Raw genomic sequence first — 22174 nt, forward strand, 5'->3', positions numbered from 1 at the left:
CATCCACAATAGCTTCCATCCATCTACTTGACACCATCTAACATAAGTATATAACAAGAAACCATGCAATATGTAGAAGGATCAACACATTCCACCATAAATTCAATGAAAAGGATATTTATTTACAAGCTTGGCAACAATTTCTGCTTTCTCCTCCTCTACTTTTAACTGCTAATTGCTTGTTACCTACTATTGAACTATTAACTATTAACCTTTACAAATGAGAGAGAGGAGCTTTATACAGTGCTCTCATTACAATTGAATGGCTAGGATCAAATCCACATCAATGGCCAAGATTGAAAGATAGAACCTTAATGAGGTTTTGTTACACAAATTACATAGCATTTAATGCTTGACCAATGATAAAATTACAATAAATAGGACACATGTCCTTCTTTGAATTTCGACATATGAATGATGATGGCAGGTACATTGAACTTTGTGCCCACATGTGGTAGTTATCCTCCTCATTGGATGAGTCAAGTGCATTGAATCTGGACGCCCTGACATGGAATGAAGTGATTGAGTTGAAAATGACTAGGCGCCACCTCCACTTACTCATCTTGTAACTCATCACAAGTGTTTGTAATTTGAGCAATATCTCTTGATACTCAACATTTCCAAGCTCCATGATAAATGAGATGAAGGTGGGAGATATTCCCACATTGTATCCTCCTTGGGGATCAAGCCTTCTAACTTTGATTAACTCTTCTAGAACTATCTCCTTGATCCTGAATCCCTTCATTGGAAGCCTCCGTCTTGGATAACCACCTTGATGTAGTGGCAACAATTCTTGGATTTCCGAAGGAAATTCAAGATAGTCATATGTTCCTCCCATGAAGTGGATCTCTACACTTGCCTTGTAGCGCCTTCCTTTGATGCATCCTCCCTTGAATGTCTTGATCCCTTCAAGTCGTAATGTCTTCTCCCATGCATTAAATTCTTAGCCTTAAACCTGAAATAAGGAAACATTGTGAATCAAGAATCATATAACAGCATTAAAATGAACTTAATCTTATAAAAATAAAAAAAATCCTTCAGCAATCAAGCATCAAAATTCCACTTTCAAATCTGGAAATGAATACTTGAGCCTGCAAATGATGATTTTAACTTCAAATCCGATTGAACCAGAATGGCCTTAGCTGGAAATGGACTTTCAACCAGATCTGATTTCCCTTTAGGATCTTGGGACTGGTATTCTGCTCTTCTCCATTCTGATTTCCCATTTTCTTGAGGTCTGATTTTTTTATGTTTCAGGTGTGATTGGGCTTCTACCAAGTGGTAGACAAACCTGCTGCACTTCATTACTCACCTAGGCCGGGGATTTCAAGGTGTAAGGAAGGTGTTCAAGGCTGGCTGGGCTTTTGGGGGAGTCAGGCATGTGCCGAGCTTCTGGAGCCATGAGGAAGGTGCCAGGGGTAAGGAGGAGCAATGAATGTGCTGGACTTTTGAGGCAGTCAGGAACATTGTCAAGAATGTGCCGGAATTTTGAGGCAGCAAGGAACATCTGCTTGGAAGAAGGTTTTGAAGCAGTGAGGAAGGTTCTTTACTAAAATCTCTTTCAAAACACCCTATCTTCACTCACCACACTTTTTTCTCAAAAACTTCAAGTCATCTCGCTATATCATGGATTTGGGATGGTGAGGAATATCCTCAAGATCTGGTTGGGGTTTTTGGAGGACAAGGAACATGCTGTGGATTTTGGTGTGCAAGTAACATGCCATGGATTTTGGTGTGCAAGGAACATGCTGTGGATTTTGGGGTCATGAGGAATGTTGCTCACTTAGACTTCTCCAAATCATGTTTGGTTCAACCACTTTTATCCTTTATCAACTTCATCTCTTGCTTGATCAAATATCAACATTGTTCCTTCTGATGCTAAGTCATGGATCATAAGGACAAATCATCACCTTCCTGCCTAGGTGTGGATTTGAGGTAGTAAGGAATGTTTTGCCTAGGAAGTTCACGGAACTAAGGCCAGCGAGGCATATGTTGTGGATTTGGAGGCATGAGGAATGCCTCTCACATTGGCCAGATTTACTATCTTGAACTCATCCTATCAATTTTCTCTTACTAAGGTATTACCCTCATTCAATTGTTCCAAGTTCATTGATTTAGCATGTTCAATACTTTGTCTTTAGATAATTGCTCCCTTTTCCTTGATTATTCTTGACTTCCAAGCTCTGGCCTAAAAGCTTGGCCACTTGACCTGATTTGAAGGCTACCCTATGAGGCATCATCCTATTGATTTATAAAAGCTTTTGAGAGCTGCTCTGACTTCATTCCAACCTAGAGAGAGACCCGACTACTATCAAACTGCCCGAGACCCATACCCTAACCTGACCTAGAAGTTGCACTGCATCCCCTCTCAAGCAAGAGGCTAATAGCTCAAGAAACTACCGCCAAGCTAGACAACTAAACTAAGACAACTAATGCTAACAAGAAAAAAAGTGGGGGTCCCCATTTGCAATGGGACGATGTGTGAAAACGTCATTAACACATATCCTATATTGGGAGTCTAGTTCTCATTAATCAAAATTAACTAGGTACAAGTTAACATTCCATTAAGGGTTTCTTTCGTTTCTTACTGACTGACAATAATCATTTTTTACAAAATCGTTGGAAGAATATGATCTGAAATTATTCATTCATCTTTAGCATACATATATTGGAATTATAGTACATTATCACATTAAATGTCAAATAATGGGGTAAAGAATCCTATGTTCGTAGACAAAATATAGCTTAAGTTTATTGTTTTTGCAAGGGATGCATAATAAATTTTGTGTCAATCATAACATAGTTTCTGTTGATTCTTTCCAGAAACTTGCTATCTGGCTCTTAAGCAGGGGAATTGTGTCACTGAAGCTGAAGCCCATTAAACAAGCAAGGATTACAAAATGTACAGAGTCCATGTGGAAGTTGACATATTATGCGGGCGTACAATTATTTATTTTCAGTATTTCATATCAGGAGCCTTGGTTTGGCGATAGAAAGGAACTTTTCAAAGGATGGCCAAATCAACCTCTCAAGTATGTTTGATCTCATTTTCAGAGAGATTTTTGATATATGGAAAGCTAATAGCTAATTATTTTCTCTAGACTCACTACCTCATACATAGGATGCTGAAACTCAATGTTCTGTTGTTTATTATATATTTCTGATATAATTTGAAGCAAGCCAATTCTAAATAGGTTTATGAAACTGGCAAAAATTTATTAAATCCATATTATCTTTTTGTGTTGAAACTATTGATAGTGTTTGTTCTTATTCAAGAACTACAGAGTTAGTTGTTCCTATATTTTTGTTATTTTAATTTTTGGAGTTTCAGTGGTTCCACATAAATGTTTTTATTTTCGTGCAGGAAACTATTCTATTTTGAAGAGTGTCATGTGTATGGTTTTTATTTATTTAATCTAAAATTTCATGGCAACTTTAGTTTGAATCACACTTTGAGATACCTTTTCAAATCTCTGTTTGATGCAATTGCATTTTGTCCTTGTGAATCCTGTAGGAAGAAGGCAAAATATTGCTAGCAGGGATTGTACTTGACATTGGATCCTAGATCACCTCATTTTAGGATGCATGACTCCATAACATTTTTCTAGTTGGTACCAAAATTGGTATGTCTGATTGTGAAGTCTGTGCCTTATTGAAGGGGATTTGATACCAAAATTAAAAACTTGAAGGCTGTAATCACAGGTGCATGCCTAAGATGAAAAGTGCACACCTTACAAAAGTGAAATGCAAATTTGAAGTGTCATGTTTGAAGGTATGTATTTAGGTGTGAAGGTAATCTGCATTGCTAGACAGGATTTAAGACCGTATTCACAAAGATGCCCTCAACAAAGGGAAATTCAAGTTTCTAAGTGACAAATAGAGGTGTGCGTGTGGAGTAGAGGTGCACATTCACACATGGTTAAATGAGGGACAATGGCATACGTCATAAAAGAAGAAGTGTAGCTTTCTGTAAATAAAAGAAGTGCCTATTTTTGGAGCAGCAGTTCTAGTCTTTACAGCCTATAAATAAGGAATTGACAGAATTTTTAGGGAGTCTTGTGTGTCCAGTTTGTTAGAAAATATCTGCATAAATAAACCTCATTTATCTCCTACAGTAGGTCGCAGCAGAATCTGAAAATCAGTTGCCAACAGCAGATTGCAGAGCAGAAATCTAAAACAGCAGAACACAAATTAGATTAGGTTGCCAAGTAGCAGAAATCAACACGACGACACTGAATTCAGGCCAAATTCATTCGCTTTAGCAGTCATAATGTTGTTTTGACAGTCATAACATCAGCAAAATATCTTCAGATCTGCCCATTTTACAATTTATTAGCAAAAGGACAATTGATTATAATGCTTTTTTAATCAGATTTTCAGTATTAAATTCAGATTTTCATGACATATACCTATGGTTTTTCAGATATAAACAGTATGTGAAATCTATCATTGGGTGAGTCTATTTGGAGGCCTTGGACTTAAATGAGTTCATCACAATTTTGTTTACCATAATCATTCATGTTGTCCAATATTCATTTAAAACAAGCGTTCAGACATATCACTAAAATAAAGTATTCAGAGTTGCGAGTTTCATGGAGTTTAACTCAAAATAACTCATGGTTACATATCTGTTGGTTCTGGGGGTAGATTGGAAGCAGAACCAAAATAAACACTAAATTGTTTTATACCACTCCTTGGGCCTCTTAGAGGCTTTGGGCATGAAAAGAACATGTTTTAGGTGAAAGGAGAATCCAAATGCGAGATATTGATTCAATCTAGTTTTATCATGCAAAATCCATACATGAGGAATTTATTTGATTTGCTTATACCGGCAACTTTTGGGGTCTAGGAAACTTGAAATCTGATGATGGAAATCCAGATGTGAGCATTTCATTAAAACTGGATTTATTGTGTTGTGGAACATCTTGGGACTGATTATTGGAATTCAGGGCTATTTTGGAGGTGAGCATCTAATTAACCTGGGTTAAGATCAACTCACTGTGATAAACCATATACACATGGTGGTTAGAGTCAAGTCAAACATTCAATATCATGGGAAAATAAAATAAAATAAATCAGATTCAGAAGGTCCCAGATGTTTAGATGTTTTTCGTGTTGAGAAGTGGCAAGTTTCTCATGCAACAACACAAGAAAAGTAACCACATGAAGAATTCTAGTTAATAGCCTGAGTTGCAACACATAATGGTTACATCTGATCTAAATGAGCCTAAAAATACTCTGGGATCTGGCTTTTGAGTTCTTACCTATAAGATTTGGGATTTGGGAAAGAAAAGTGTGAATTGATTGAACAAGGTAAACTTGGATCATCCTCTTGGAAAGCCATAAGGTGAAATGCAATTGGAATTTTGAATCTAGCTAGTAGAATCTGAACAACAAAGTAAATGAAAATAACCTAGGTATCAAACTAAGAGAAACAAAAACTGGAAACCAACGCAATGAAACTAAAATAAAAATAAACATTAATAAGGCTGAAATTGTTTATGGGTGATGTAAGATTGCTCTTTAGTTTGTGATGCTTGTGCACCAAACATCCTGGGTAACTGAAAGTGACTCCTTTTGCTCATGCATCTATCTATTAATCTTGTGTTCGAAGTAGGGTGTCTTGATTGTCATTGATTATTGATTTATGCAATAGCTCTCTTCGAATGGCGCCTTCATTTGTTTGATCTCCTCCTAGTTTTTCGAGATGCTGTATTTTGCAAGGAAGAATATTTTGTTCCCATGATGCTTGTCAATTTTCTTTCTCAACATCTCAAACACATGTAATCAGTGAAGGAGTGACATGTGGCAGCCTTTAATTGGTTATAAGGACCAAGAGACTAATGTGATTTTCTCACCAAGGCTTAGCTTTTACTAGTTTCTCATTAACATTGCTTATGAATTCGACGATGCTTAGGGGAGCAAACTGAAGAAATTGCTTCAATCAGATTTAGGTGAGGAAAATTTAGATGCAGGAGAATTTAGAATCGGGCTTTATTGCATTTTGGTTTCACATCCTTAGGCCTCATAAAGGAGGTTTGAAATCAAGGGCCATTTTAAAGTCGATTATGCAATTAGCATTGATTGTGATGACCCCTTCCAAAGCAGTTCAGTATGGTTGACCGTTAGCATATTTAGTGGGTTCCCATAGGCTAATGAGTTAGGGTTAGGGAATTCATGATGGCAGTGTGACCAAGTAGTTTGGCAGTGACAGGTGTTCATTGAGCTCAGGTGGTGGAGATGTGTGTAACGCCCTTTTCTGGAATGGATTTGGATGGTTTTCCTATACTATTTTTAGTAAGTCAGTTCCAGGCACCAACTAAGTGAACTGTCAATAGTTATATTTTTAGAATGATTGGTGGATGTAGTTAATGAAGATATCTCAATATTTGATATAGCCCAGTGCTTTTTACTTAAATAACGATAAGTTCTAAAAAATTAAATTTTTAACTCTATCGTTATTTTATTTTATTTAATTATGGACTACATGGGTGCCTAGTTATTAAAGTAATAGTGCAAATATTTATTAAAAAGGGGTCTTATTGGAATGGGGTGCCACTTTGGAGACATAAGGAATTTAAAAACTAAAGTAAAAGGAAAAACCAAAAAGGGCATATCTTTTTGGGAGCCTATTAAAGCAAGCTTTTCGAGCTCATTTGTTATGCTTGGTTTTTGATATTTTGGAATTCTTTCTTGTTGGTTGAACTTGTTCATCCTGTGGTTTTGTGAGGACGGAAACCCTTGCAAAGAACATTTTCCACGTTGGTGAGAGATCCAATCTGGAGCATTTTTTGGTGGTTTCATATATAGATCACAACTGGGCTTCCTTGTGGACTTTAATCTTCAGTTTACTCAGAGTATTCTTCATAGCAGATTTGAGAGGGTTTTATTGCTGATTAATCCTTTCATTTGCTGGCCGTACGGCCCTAGGAGTGGTGTGAGGATTTGGAGAGGAAGTTCATTGCAGATTTAAGGGGGTTTTATTGCTGTCTTGGGATGTCTAGAGCTTGCACACTCAGAGATAGCTATTTTGTGCCCTTGGGAGGTGATTCTGGAAAGTGGCGTCCAATTCTACTATTGCCAGTTTGCAGATTTCAGTCAAAAACCGGACTTGTATTTTTCTAGATTTGATGTGTATGCTTGTAATGTGTTTTTTAAGCATTTTGACAATATATTATAATCTGAAACCTGATTATGAATTTGAATATTGTGGGATTTCTTGAATATTGTCAATTTTCTGAGTTATTTCATTGCTCCAAGTATTATTATTGTCAAACATATACTCTGCACATCTCTCTTCTCTCTAACACATCCAAACATAAAAGAAAACAAAAAACAAGGGTGTATGCTATACTGGTATTAGAGCAGTGTATCCTGCCATCCTGAAGGGTTCAAAATGATACAGTATTGATATGTCATGTTTTAAGCATTAACCATACACACATCATTACAACACCCATAGAAACATATCTCATCCTAATTTGGCTATAGAAGAATAAAGAGCAGTTAAAACACAGAGAATAGGAAACATGGGTGATAGAGATCTAGATGGAGAGAGTGTTTTTTGAATATGATGGATGCTCTTCTTAGAGAGCAATAGGTTGTATAATAGAGGACACAAGAGACGAATCAGCATTTGGGAAAGCTAGTAGAACTTATGGCTAGTCAACTGGTGTGAATAGTAATAATAATAACAATGTGGGTATAAATTGTTAATGCCAATAATGGTCCATTGGGAGGTAACAATGGTCAAGGGGAAAACTCAGTTCATGGTGGAAATGCAAATCAGCGAACAAGAACAATTACATCTAGACCTCTTATGCTAGTTTTCCCACCTATTGCTCGACCATAGATTGAGAATGAGCCCCAAGGTATTGATTCGCAATATCAGTTCCTGCAGGATTGGATGAATGGAGGTCCTGATTAGTAGGCTGCCATATCACTTAGAGACTATATTGATGTCCGATTGAAACATAGACCACGTGCTGGAGGTAGAACATAGAATTATGATTTACAAAAGAAGGTTGGGCAATTAACCCATCCTTACTATGATGGTTCAAGGAAGATTTCAGCTAGAGCTTTGGTGCAAAAGGTGGATACTTTCAGCTTAATTTGATGCCAAAAGAAGAAGCCATCAAGTATGCAACAATACATCTAGATGGCATTGCATGAGTGGTGGCATCATGGAATGATCACCATGGGTCATGATTAGATCACGTCTTATGTAGAGTTCACAAAGAGACTTGTTGAGAGGTTTGATAAGAAAGATCCGAAATTGCATTTGAAGGACATAGCTCAACAAAAACAATGGGGTTCTGTAGAGGCATATGTGGCTGATTCTCAGAGTCTTGCAGTGTTACACATATTTCAAAGAGGAGGCTTATGGCTCTTTTCATGGATGGCTTGGTAGATCCTTTGAGAGGTTGGATCAAGGCACTCGATCCACGTACTTATCATTGATGAGGGCTTTGTTGGTAGTGAATTAGGTGGAGTGGACAATAGAGTGTCTTATCATGCCTATAGTTACAAACCAGCAAAAGAACAACTACCATCTGGATATTCAAAAGTTGCTATCGAAGCATAGCAAGGTGTTTGGGAGTATTCCACATGGAGTGCCACCAGAGAGAGGGATAGAGCATGTCATAAAGCTGGAGGAGGGTTTAAAATAGTGATTACTACAACTTATAGACATCCTAAGAGACATAAGGATGATATAGAGAAAGCTATTAAGGAATTATTGGAGATGGGATGCATCAGACCCAATAAGAGCATAAGGATGATATAGAGAAAGCTATTAAGGAATTATTGGAGATGGGATGCATCAGACCCAATAAGAGCACATTTGCATCAATAGTTGTTTTAGTGAAAAAAGGGTTGGTTGCGGATGTGCATTGATTACAGGGCACTTAATAAGAAGACAATAAAAAACGGGTATCTGCTTCCTAGGATTGATGAGTTGCATGGACTTGTTACTTTTCAAAGATTGATTTGAAGGCAGGCTACCATCAAATACGTATGAGGAAATAGGACATACAAAAGACAACGTGTTTAGATACCACTTTGGACGCTTTGAGTTTTTGGTGATGCCCTATGGTTTAACTAATGCACCAACTACTTTCCAGAGTTGCATGAATCAGGTATTCAAGAAACGGTTAAGGATGTTTGTGTTTATATTTTTTGATGATATGCTGATTTTCAGTAAGACATGGGAAGAACACATGAAGCACCTTGAGGAGGTTTTGAGCATATTGGAGAGTGAGTCCTTGTATGCTGATTCCCAATGTGATTTTGGTATGAAAAAGCTTCTCTATATTGGTCACATTATTAGCACAGAGGAAGTGAGTTGATCATGAGAAGATCAAGGCTATTGTTCAATGACCTACACCAACAAATCTTACTCAGTTTAAGGGATTTTTTGGTCTGTGTGGTTTTTACAAGAGGTTTGTTAAGGGATTTTCATAGATTGCAGCTCCACTTATAGACTTGACAAAGAAGGTGGCTTTTGAGTGGTCCAATTCAACACAAAAGTGTTTTGAGCACTTCAAATTGGTGACGTCTACATTTCCTATGTTGGCATTACCGGATTTCTTCAAACCATTTGAGTTAGAGTGTGATGCTTCAGGAGAGGGAATTGGTGCTGTTTTGATGTATAAGCACCCCGTAGCATTCTAGAGTAGAAAGTTGAGGGGTGTTGAGAAGAGCTACTCTATCTATGATAGGGAAATGTTGGCCATCATGTATGCTTCGGCCAAATTCAGACTATATTTGGTAGGAGCAAATTCACCATCAAAATGGATCATAATAGCATCAAATATTTCATCAACTAGAAGGATCTCAATGACAAGCAGCAGAAGTGGGTTAGTAGACTACAAGCATATGATTTTGACATTGTCAATGTTAAGGGAAAAAAGAATATAGTTGCTGATGCAGTTTTCAGGAGGCCTCATTTGTGTTCACTAGTTGAGATTATTGTTGATTAGAGGGAGTTGATTTCAGCAGACTATGCTAAGGATTCTTGGGCAGCATGAATCATAGAGGGCACTATCCATGGTGATAGGTACACAATGCTTAATGAGCTGATCATTTATAAGGAGAGAATTTATTTGGTGCTTACTTCCTAGTTTAAGGTGAAGATATTGAGGACTTTTCATTGTGCACCTATGGTTGGTTAACCAAGATTCTTCAAGACTTATAGAAAAATCTGGGAGAGGTTCACATGGAAAGGACTTAAAAATGAAGTCTTTAAGTATGTTAGGAAGTGTCCTACTTGCCAATAGAATAAGAATGAACACACTTATCCAATTGGTTTGCTTTAGTCCTTACCCATTCCTAATCAGAAATGGGAATGTATTTTTGTGGACTTCATCACTGGGCTACCTAAGGTATAGGGCAAGGATTTTATATTTCTTAATAGATAGGTTGACCAAATTTGCACACTTTTTTGGCATTTAAGTAGGTAGTTGATTTAGTTTTGAGAGATCTTCAAATTGCTTGGGATGCCTAGGAGCATAGTGAGTGATAGGGACAACAAGTTCTTGAGTCTCTTTTGGTAGGATTTTTTCATATTGAGTGGGACTAAACTCACTCCTAGCACTAGCTACCCACTTGCAGACAAATGGATAGACATAGATAGTGAACAAATGGGTGGAGGGTTATCTCAAGACAACAAAGGCATGAGTGAAATGGTTGCACCTTGGGGAATATTGTTACAATTCTACCTATCACATGTCTATCAGGATGTCACCCTTTATGGCATTGTATGATTATGAGTCACCTAACTTCATTGATTTGCTCTTTGGTGATAGTATAGTGCCTATGGCAAGAGACTTGTTGTAGGAAAGTTAGGATATTATGAAATTTTTGAAGGAGAACTTGTAGTAGGCACAAAATCAGTTGAAGATATATGTTGATCAGCATTGGATAGAGCACAATTTGAAGTGGGTGACATGCTATATTTAAGGTTCCAGCCATATACATAGTCTACTCCCAAGAAGAGAGGGGTAGAAAAACTAAAACCTAGTTTCTACGGCCCCTTCAGAGCTTGAGTTACCAACTAGTCGTAGGGTGCATAATGTGTTTCATATGATGAGACTCAAGAAGGCACAAAGACATAATGTGGTTCATATTGATGTGTTTTTTATGCACTATGCAACACAAAATAAAATACTAAGTATTCTATCCTCGCTTGAAAAAAATCCTCCGAAGTGCTAAATTGTGTGATCAAATGGGATGACTCCAAGGTTCTGAATGTCAGGACTTGACGTGCTCTTGGATAGACTCAGTGATTGTGATGTGATTTTGCTGAAATCACAAAGTGGACTTACGTTGAATCTTGAATGCTTAAATGTCGTTGGAACATGGAAATCTACTTTACTTGAAAAAATATCAAAAGGGTAAAGGGTTGAGAGAGCTAATCTAATTCTAGGAATGTAAGAAATCATGAATGACTTAGTGAAATTCAAGTAGACTATGCTTCGCCATGCAAAGCAACAACTCCACAAAGTTTAGTGCAATCTCCTAAGGTAAGTGTATGATGTTCACATCACTACCAACTGTTGAAATGGATAGCTAGTTCAGATCATAACTTAATGTTGCCTTGTGGCAATTAAAATATTATCATATTGTAATAAGGTTAAGCGATTCGTGTCTAATAGGGCTGGGCCCAAAAAGGAAAGGTGTTACAACTTGCAAGTTATGTAGGCCCCAAATTGGGCACCAAAAGTGCAAACTAAAATATGTAAAATAGCGGCAATTTGGTTAAAGCCGACCTGGAAAACTTGAACGTGAATCTTGTATATAAACAAGATTCATTCTACACTTCAAACACAATGAATCATCTTCATCAAGTGCCGTTAGCCTTATGCAAATTCAGTCAGTGAACTTAGAGGAAGAAAGCGATATAAATCTTCATGCTGCTGCAAGTCTATCCGATCCTTGAGTGAATCCATTGGACAACTTGCTGAGCAAGGTTGTGTTCTGTACTTCAGCGATCTCCTTCTCCAAGTGGTGTCGATATTTCACTCTCTCTGAAGATATACTACAGCTGCAAATACTTGGTTTAGTTTGCCCTAGATTGGCACTACAATCAGATAAGTAATCTGATTCATGTAATCTGCTTATAAATTAAGGAACTGATCTGAATCTTTGATGCAGGGTTTTTCCTCCAAGAGGGAGGATTTCCCAGGGTACTTGTGTCTTGTGTTGTGTACTTTATTGTTATTTCTGCTTATTCTTAGTCTGATTCTAATTTAAGCAACTAGATTAACATCTGATTGCCTAAAATCAACACCAACAATATAAACACCATCAAGACGATGCATATCAATGAGCAAGTAGTATTTGAAGTTAAGCTTATAAAGAGTTTAGTCGACCACACAAGATATTTCACAATCAATGAAAATACTAGTAGTATGAAAATAAGAATTCCACCATTAAGCATTCATAAGATCTTCCATCCATCTAATTAACATAAAAATAAATGAGAAGTAGAGACCATGTAAATTGCTGAATCAACATATGAAGTTCACCATATCTTCAATGAAATTTACATGCTTATTGCAACAATGTCTTGACAACAATCTCCCTTTCTCCTATTCTACTCTTGCTACCTGCTACTTCTCTACTAACTATCCACCATTAACCTTTACATATGAAGTGGAGCATTATATAGTGCTCTTATTAAAATGAAGGGCCGGGAACAAATCCACATCAATGGTCGAGATTGAAAGATGAAAACCCTAATTAGGGTTTGTTATACCCATAACAAAGCATTTAATGCTTGACCAAGGACAAAATTACATTGAATTATCGACCAATAGATGATCAAGGTAGGTACATCGAACTTTGTGCCCACATGTGGTAGTTATCCGCCTCGTTGGATGAGTCAAGTGCATTGAACCTGGACACCTTATCTTGAAGTGATCTGTCGAAGGTGAATAGGTGATGACAGGGCGCCATCTCAGCTCGCTGTACACCTTGTAACTCATCACAAGTTGTAGGTGATTGATGCATATCTCTTGATACTCAACATTATCAAGCGCTTGCAATGAAAAATGGAGGGAATGAGATGATGTAATGTCCCTACTAGTTAGAGATCACTATCTTGCAAAACAGATTGTTAGACTACCACAGGCATATAAATATATAACTAATCTAAATTGCAATCTAACTTTAAAATACCTAATTAACATAATCATAATTTTAATCTAATAAAAAGGATACGAATGCCATACAAAAGTATGTCCTTAGGCGGCCGTGAAGCTCGCCTTCTTGGAACCCATCTTGGTTCCAAACCCTCCAGAAAGTCGAAGGTGAATTCGACTCCTGTCTTGAATGTAATTTCTTACATCCAAGCCCTCTAGGAAATCGAAGGTTAATTCGATTCCTGTCTTGGGTGTAACCTCTTACACCCAAGCCATCCAAGGAAGACCATGTGTTCATTCCTTGCCTTGGATGATGCATCCCATCACCCAAGTCCTCAGAGTGGACCGGCCAGATCCATCTCCTCTTGGTTGAACTTAATCAACCAAGCCCTACATATGCATATCAATGTTCAGTATATACTGCCCTAGGGATTATCATAATCCCTCCCTTAGACTAAGGGAGTTACCTCCCTATAGCCTCCAACATGTGATTACATTTATAATACATTTTTGCCTTTTATTACCATTTTTCCTATTCCATAATTCATGTGTACATATTCCTGATTTAACATGTATTCTCTACATATATTCCTTAAAATGTTCATTAACCAATATTCACATTTATTTCTTAACATATAGTCCTACTAGGCTTTGATATATATTCATTAACATCTAAGAACCATTCATTAACATAAAATGTTCATTACTTATATTCATCAACATATATATTAAAATATTCATTATTAATATTCATTAATATTCATTATTAACATTCATTAATATACGTACTAAAATATTCATTATTAATATTCATTAATATTCATTATTAACATTCATTAATACACATATTAAAATATTCATTCATTATATTACTTACTTATATTCATGTAATGTCCTCTTACTGGTTTTTACATCAGATTTGATATTCCTTTTTATTTTTAATGCAATACAACAAAATTTCCACCAAATAAAGATTTCTTTGAAAACCGCCAAATCGGGTATACCCGAAACAATGCCAAAAGTAACACAACTTTAGATATTCTTCATAAATCTGAGAATAAACATTTCCAGCAAAATTTCGGCAGCATAACGGCCTATAAAATGACACTTCTAGATCTGCAAAAGAGTTTTACAAAATATCTCAAAAAATGGAGTTCAATACAAAGCTCAACGGGCTCCAAAACAACACAAAAATAGCTCGGAAACACCAAAATCACTATCAAACTCACACAGCAAAAGAATCACGACCCAACACACTTATTCCACTCTATTTTAACAGCAAAATGGCTGCAATACAGCAGCAAACCAAACTGATACATAAAACTTAACTGAAAACACAAACCCTTGCTGAAACACACTTGTGAACACACCCAAAACACATACAAATCTGCACTGTTTGGCACAAAGGCAAACTCTGCATGAGCTTGCACATGGAAGAGCCTCAAACTCCCGTCCTTAGCCTTCCTGGAAACCTGCAAACTCCCGTCTTTGGGTCTCCTTCTCCACAGGTTTAGCAGCCTCTGAAGAACAACAAAGCAATGAGCAAAAATCAAGTCCAAGAATTAGCCCAAAATGTTTCCAAAACCTCTAAAAAGAGTGCATAACCCTAACTCACGACCAAGAGGGTAGAATAATTATATTTTCAATGATATTTAATTCCTCTCATCCCATTGGTTGCCAAAAATTAGACACTTTTCCCAAAAATTTATTTAAAACACCTCACCGCCATAGGAAAAGTTATTAATTTGAATTGTTTTGAAAAGGGGACATGACAAGTCCTCCCTCCCAAATATTGCTTGTCCTCAAGCAATGAAGGTTGGGATGTTCAAGAATCTCTACTCCTTCCCAAGTTGCATCCTCTAATGGTAATCCCTTCCATTTGACTAGATGCTCTGTGATGTTTCTATTTCACAATCTTCTTTCCCTTGTATCCAACACCTCCTATGGTATTAAAACTAATTTCCCGTCATCATCAAGGGGTGGTAACTCTGTAGATACCATGACCTGCTGTCCAATAACCTTCTTTAAGCAAGAAACATGAAAAACATTATGTATTTTGCTATTAGGTGGAAGCTCCAATTCATAAGCTATCTCTCCTATCTTTCTGATGATCTTATAGGGCCCATAAAACCTTGGCTTGAGCTTCTCTACCCCACTCCTCTTCAAGGTACTTTACTTATATGGCTGCAACCTAACAAATACCAATTCTCCTACCTCAAAAACTCTTTCTGTTCTCTTTCTATCCGCATACAATTTTTGCTGATTTTGTGCATGTTGTAGATTATCCTTGAGAGACCTGAGTATGTTTTGGCTTTGCTCAATAAAATCATGTGCTGCGGGTACTCTACTATCTGAAAGTAATAGATCAACAAAGGAAAGGGCATCATAATCATAGAGAGCACGAAAAGGAGGCATACCAATAGACATATGATGAGAGGTATTGTAACAATACTCCCCTAGATGCAACCATTTTACCCAAGCATGCTGGGATCTATCCATTTATTAACTATTTCTGTTTGTCCATCTGTTTGAGGATGATAGCTGGTACTAGGAGTGAGTTCTGTCCTTGTCAAATGAAAGAGTTCCTTCCAAAAAGAGCTGAGAAATCTACTATCTCTATCACTGACAATGTTCTTAGGCAAGCCATGTAATCTGAAAATTTCTTTGAAGAACAATTCTGCCACTTGTGATGCCTTGAAATCAGATGCAATTGGAAAGAAATGTGCATACTTGGTTAGCCTATCTACTACCACGTATATGCAATCCTTACCTTGAGCCTTAGGCAAACCAGTAATGAAGTCCATGGAAATACTTTCCCATTTTTGTTCAGGAATGGGAAGTGGTTGCAATAACCCAGCTGGAAAAATCTGCTCACTCTTGTTTTGTTGGCATACCATGCATTCCTTAATGTGTTTGAGAACATCCTCCTTCATACCCTTCCACACAAAATGCTCTCGGATCTGCCTATATGTTTTGAAATATCCTTGATGACCAGCCAATGGTGTGTCATGAAAGGCCCTCAATATCTTTTCCTTAATCTTTGATCCTGGCACCAAAAATATCCTATTCTTGTAATAGATCAGCTCATCAATAACTTTGTATCTATTATCATCCACTAACTCATGCAATATATTAGTGGCAAAGGAATCTTTAGCATACTTTGAAATTATGGAAACCTTCCAATCAGCAGAAATAGATGTTAAAGAACATAGAGTGGGCTTCCTTGAAAGAGCATCAACAACTACATTTTTCTTTCCTTTTACATACTCAATCTCAAAATCATAGGCTTGCAATTTACTCACCCATTTTTGTTGACGGTCATTCAAATCCCTTTGGTTTAAAAAGAACTTGAGGCTATTATGATCTGTCTTCACGACAAATCTCCCACATACCAAATATTGTCTGAATTTGTCAAGTGCATGCATGATAGCTAGCATTTCCTTGTCATAGATGGAATACCCTCTTTCTAGTTGATTCAATTTTCTGCTCTCAAATGCTATTGGATGTCCCTTTTGAGTTAGGACAGCTCCTATACCTTCTCCAGAAGCATCACATTCAACAACAAAAGGTAAGGAGAAATCTGGAATTGCAAGTACGGGGCATGAACTCATCACCTCCTTAAGTTTATCAAATGTTTTCTGTGCCATTTCTGTCCATACAAAGGCTCCTTTCTTAGTCAAATCAGTCAAAGGGGCAGCAAGCTGAGAAAATCCTTTGACAAACCTTCTATAGTAGCTACACAACCCAAAGAACCCCCTCAACTGTGTAAGACTGGTGGGTGGTGGCCAATCCAAAATTGCTTGAATCTTTTGTTGATCAACCTGTACTCCCTTGCAGCTTATAACATGTCCCAAGTATAGAATCTCAGTCAAACCAAACTCACATTTGGATAATTTAGCATAGAAGGATTGCTGCTCCAAGATGCCCAAAATAGTATCTATATGCTCTAAATGCTCTTTCCATGTTTTACTATAAATCAAAATATCATCAAAGAACACCAAAACAAATTTTCGAAGATGCTTGTTGAATACCTTATTCATACAAGATTGGAATGTTGCTGGTGCATTAGTAAGACCAAAGGGCATAACAAGAAATTCAAAGTGCCCATAGTGACATCTAAAAGCAGTCTTTTCCACATCTTCCTTCTTCATGCGAATCTGATGGTAACCTGATCTCAAGTCAATTTTTGAAAAGTATAACGCACCATGTAACTCATCAATGAGCTCATCTATACGAGGTATGGGATACCTATTTTTTATGGTCTTCTTGTTTAGGGCCCTATAATCTATGCACATTCTCATTGTACCATCCTTTTTCTTCACAAGTACCACAAAAGATGCAAATGGGCTAGAGCTTGGCCTTATGAATCCCATGTCCAAGAGTTCCTTAATAGTCTTTTCTATTTCCTCTTTATAACCCCTTGGATGGCGGTATGGAGTAGTTATAACAGGTTTTGCACCTTGTTCTAATTCTATAACATGCTCAAATCCCCTATCTGGTGGTAATCCTGGGGGCAAATCATTGAAAACTAGACTATGCTTATCAAGAATTTTCTGAATTTCAAAATGAAAATTACCTTGTCCCTTGGAAGAGCTCGTGGGATGGATTATGATTCCTGCTGCCTATGCTACTTGTCCTCTTCGAAAGGTCCTCTCCATCCTCTTTGCAGTGACCACCCTGGGTGCTCCATTTGATAAGCCCCTTAATAGGACTTCTTTCCCATTGGACTGGAACTTGAACTCCATTGTTTGATGGTTCATGTAATAGCCCCCAATAGAGTGTAACCATTGAACACCCAATACAATATCTGTTTCTCCAATTCCAACAACATAGAAGTCATCACAAAGCTCATAGTCTCCCAAAGTCATCTTGAGTTGCTTTACCACACGTGTGCAAGGCATAGTGAATCCATCAGCTACAGTAACATTGAACCCTTCAAAATCTTCTGCTTTAAGTCCTCTTTTTATGACAAACCCCTCATCTATAAAATTGTGAGTTGCCCCACTATCTAGAAGGACTGTCATCCTCTGCCCTGCTAATACCCCTCGGATGCAGAAAGGATGATATCTCGGGACTCCTGATAATGCTGCTAAAGTGCCACCCTTGCTGATTTCTTTTTCTTTCTCTTCTTCTTCTTCTTCCTTAGTGTCATGAAATTCCTCATGCTCATCTGAATCAGATTCTGAAGCAACCTCAATATAGTGCACTTGACCTTTTCCCAAACACCTATGTCCTGGAACCCATGGCTCCCTACAGGTGAAACAAAGCTTTTTCCTTCGAAGTTCACTCTTAGTCTCTTCATCTACCTTCTTGTTTGCTGTATTTGTCACATTCTTTGCTGGTGGTGGTGAAAAAGCCTTTTTTTTGAAAATTTCCCTTATGTTGCCAAAGATTTGGAGGCTTTTGATTTGTCACTGGTTTCTTAGGCATGGAAGTTTCAAGCTGCAAACTTCTTTTGATAGCTTCCTGTAAAGTTGAGGGTGAGAAAGCCTTAACCAAGCCCTTAATTGGATCCTCAAGACCATCAAGGAAAAGATAAATGATTCTCTTTTCAGATATATTAGGTACCATAACAGCCACCTTTTGAAATTCTTCTACATACTCATTAACTGATTTGGTTTGTCTCAACTTTGACAATTCTTTAAAATACTCTTCCTCATCCTTGAGATCAAATCTATCTATCACTCTTTGACTAAACTCATCAAAAGTAGTTACCTGACCATGGCCTTGAGTAGTTATTCCATGATACCACCAATCATAAGCTGCATCTTCCAAGTGTAGTGTTGCAAACTGAACAACATCATGCTCCTTCATAGGATTAAGAGTGAAGAAGGTTTGTAACTTTTGTAACCATGCTCTAGCAGAAATTTTGCTTGTTCCATCAAAGGTAGGGGTTGCGAATTTGCTTATTTTATTTTTGAGTTCTCTTCCACTTATGTCCTGCTCTCTCCTATACTCTTTCTTGGGCAGCAAAGTGTTCATCATGTCCACATATTCTCTGAAAGGAACTGAACCCTTAAAGTCATCATCCAAGCCATTATAAGTGGCCCTCAATGCAACCAGATTTCCGGTAACCTTTTCCATAGGATTAATAGTTGCATTTGATACTGGTGTCTCATCTACAGGTAAGAATATACTTTTTTCTGATTTAGAGGATGTAGGTTTCAAACCTTTTGGCCCCTCTGAAGTGCTTCCTCTCTCATTAGTAGACCCTACTTCTTGAAGTTTTTCTGTTAATAACCGCAGGGCTTCTCTAGTCTCAGCCAAACTATCTGCAGTTTTCTTTTGGTTATTCTGGAGTTCTAAGAAAAATTGTTTATGCATTTCATCTGAGTCAGCCATTATTATCTTTTCTTTAGATTTTATATTTTTATTCTCAACCAAAGATTGGTACAAAATCTCCTTGTTCTTCTGTCGCTGCAAATACCTTTTTTCTCGTTCACTTGATTGCATGCAAAATGGTATAAACCCTCAGGCTGGCAAGATATTGACTCCGATACCACTGTAATGTCCTCTTACTGGTTTTTACATCAGATTTGATATTATTTTTTATTTTTAATGCAATACAACAAAATTTCCACCAAATAAAGATTTCTTTGAAAACCGCCAAATTGGGTATACCTGAAACAATGTCAAAAGTAACACAACTTTAGATATTCTTCATAAATCTGAGAATAAACATTTCCAGCAAAATTTCGGCAGCATAACAGCCTATAAAATGACACTTCCAGATCTGCAAAAGAGTTTTACAAAATATCTCCAAAAATGGAGTTCAATACAAAGCTCAACGGGCTCCAAAACAACACAAAAATAGCCCGGAAACACCAAAATCACTATCAAACTCTCACAACAAAAGAATCACGACCCAACACACTTATTCCACTCTATTTTAACAGCAAAATGGCTGCAATACAGCAGCAAACCAAACTGATACATAAAACTTAATTGAAAACACAAACCCTTGCTGAAACACACTTGCGAACACACCCAAAACACACACAAATCTGCACTGTTTGGCACAAAGGCAAACTCTGCATGAGCTTGCACATGGAAGAGCCTCAAACTCCCGTCCTTAGCCTTCCTGGAAACCTGCAAACTCCCGTCTTTGGGTCTCCTTCTCCATAGGTTTAGCAGCCTCTGAAGAACAACAAAGCAATGAGCAAAAATCAAGTCCAAGAATTAGCCCAAAATGTTTCCAAAACCTTTAAAAAGAGTGCATAACCCTAACTCATGACCAAGAGGGTAGAATAATTATATTTTCAATGATATTTAATTCCTCTCATCCCATTGGTTGCCAAAAATTAGACACTTTTCCCAAAAATTTATTTAAAACACCCCACCGCCATAGGAAAAGTTATTAATTTGAATTGTTTTGAAAAGGGGACATGACAATTCATTAATATATATATTAAATAAGCATTAATTATATTCATTAACGTATATAATAAAATGTTCTTTATTTATATTTATTAATATATATAATGAAGTATTTATTCATTACTTACCTATGGTAACCTGTAGCTGTAGCTTCCAGACCTCTTCCTTTATCCACGCAGCAGACCTCCTTCCCCCTTTTCCCCCCATCTCTCATTCTATTTTATAACTTTAATTTCCATAAGAGTCACCTCACTTCATTTGAGGAGTCATATATCTTTGTTTATTAATAAACATAATTTTTAACTCAGACATGTGTTTATCATCCTTTAATTACTGATTTTATGTGATTGTTGAACTGGCACTTGGTCATTAATAATTTATTCCACAATTATCATATTTATCGTTGTATGCTAATGTTCTTTGTCATTAAAGATTGGTGCTTTGATAGGCATCTCCTTTATCGTTGTTCCCACATTTTCTTTTGTAAATCGATCATTTGGCATGCTGGTGATATCGTAATCGATATTATTAGTTGATGCCATTATTATTACCGATTGCTATTGCTTGTAGATAGAATAACAGTGATAGTTATTGTCTTTCAATAAGAGGAGGCTCTTCATATTGCCGTTGGATGATCAGTTGCTGTCAAGAATAATCTTCTATCATAGCTCCCCTTGACTTGTCGTTGCTCTTATATATTTCTTTGATATCATTGCTATCGTTAGATATTCCATTGGCGATAGTGGATTACGGGAATGTTCCTACCGATCTATGGATCTTGCTTTCTTTGTCTTCTATTAAGGTCATTTGTTAATGGATCGTTGGGCACTATTTTCTCTCTTAATCACTTTGTGATATATGTGACTGAATCATTGCTATCGACAATATCATTGTATTTGGTCAAAGTCTTTCCGTAACCAATGATTGTTCAATGCGATTTTTGTTTGCTGATATTATGGGAATGTAGCGACCAAATAACTCGACTATTGCCACCCAATAAATCTCTATCGTTCTTTAGAAAATTTAGTCTGATGATTACTTGATATAAATGTACTTCATATTCATATGAATCAGTCCAATGATACCCATTGGTTCATTGTTTTGGCTGAGTACTCATGGTCGGGACATATATACTTTTTACAGTGTAACGGAAGATATATACATCGTTGGTAATATTATTTCAAGGTGATTGTGATGAGCTGTTGATCCCTTATACCTGTGATAATTGATTTAGAACCTCCAATTGTATTTTGATGCCAAGTAAGAGCTAATATTAATTTATTTTAATTTGAATATTTCAGGAATATTATTAGTAATAAATATTAATAGATATTAATTAAATAATACATTTAATTAATAAATAAATTTCAAAATAGAAGTTCGTTGTTATTATTATATTAATTAATAATAATTCCTTAATTTAGGATATATATAACGATCAAGGAGGGGACATGACAGATGAAGGTAGGAGATATTCCCAAATTGCATCATCCCTGGGGATCAGTCTTTCTAACTTTGATTAACTCCTTTGGAACTATCTCCTTGATGTACTGGCAATGATTCTTGGATTTCCGAAGGAAATTTAAGATTGTGAAATTTTTCTTCTTTTAGCACACACTTCCTTGTGAATCTTGTGCTTCCTTGAACTTGGAACA

General features: G+C 36.8%; 1 protein-coding gene across 2 annotated transcripts in view; it reads left to right on the top strand.

Moving 5' to 3' along the window:
• LOC131048311 (ceramide synthase LOH2) overlaps positions 1 to 22174 on the top strand; it is an 81023-nt gene that overhangs the window by 30558 nt on the left and 28291 nt on the right. For both annotated transcript variants that reach the window (XM_057982216.2, XM_057982217.1), the window contains exon 2: positions 2824 to 3032. In XM_057982216.2, the coding sequence (XP_057838199.1) occupies positions 2824 to 3032 (209 nt within the window). The remainder of the gene's footprint in view (positions 1 to 2823; positions 3033 to 22174) is intronic.

Source organism: Cryptomeria japonica, chromosome 3 (genome assembly GCF_030272615.1).
Source record: "Cryptomeria japonica chromosome 3, Sugi_1.0, whole genome shotgun sequence".
NCBI classification, from domain to species: domain Eukaryota; kingdom Viridiplantae; phylum Streptophyta; class Pinopsida; order Cupressales; family Cupressaceae; genus Cryptomeria; species Cryptomeria japonica.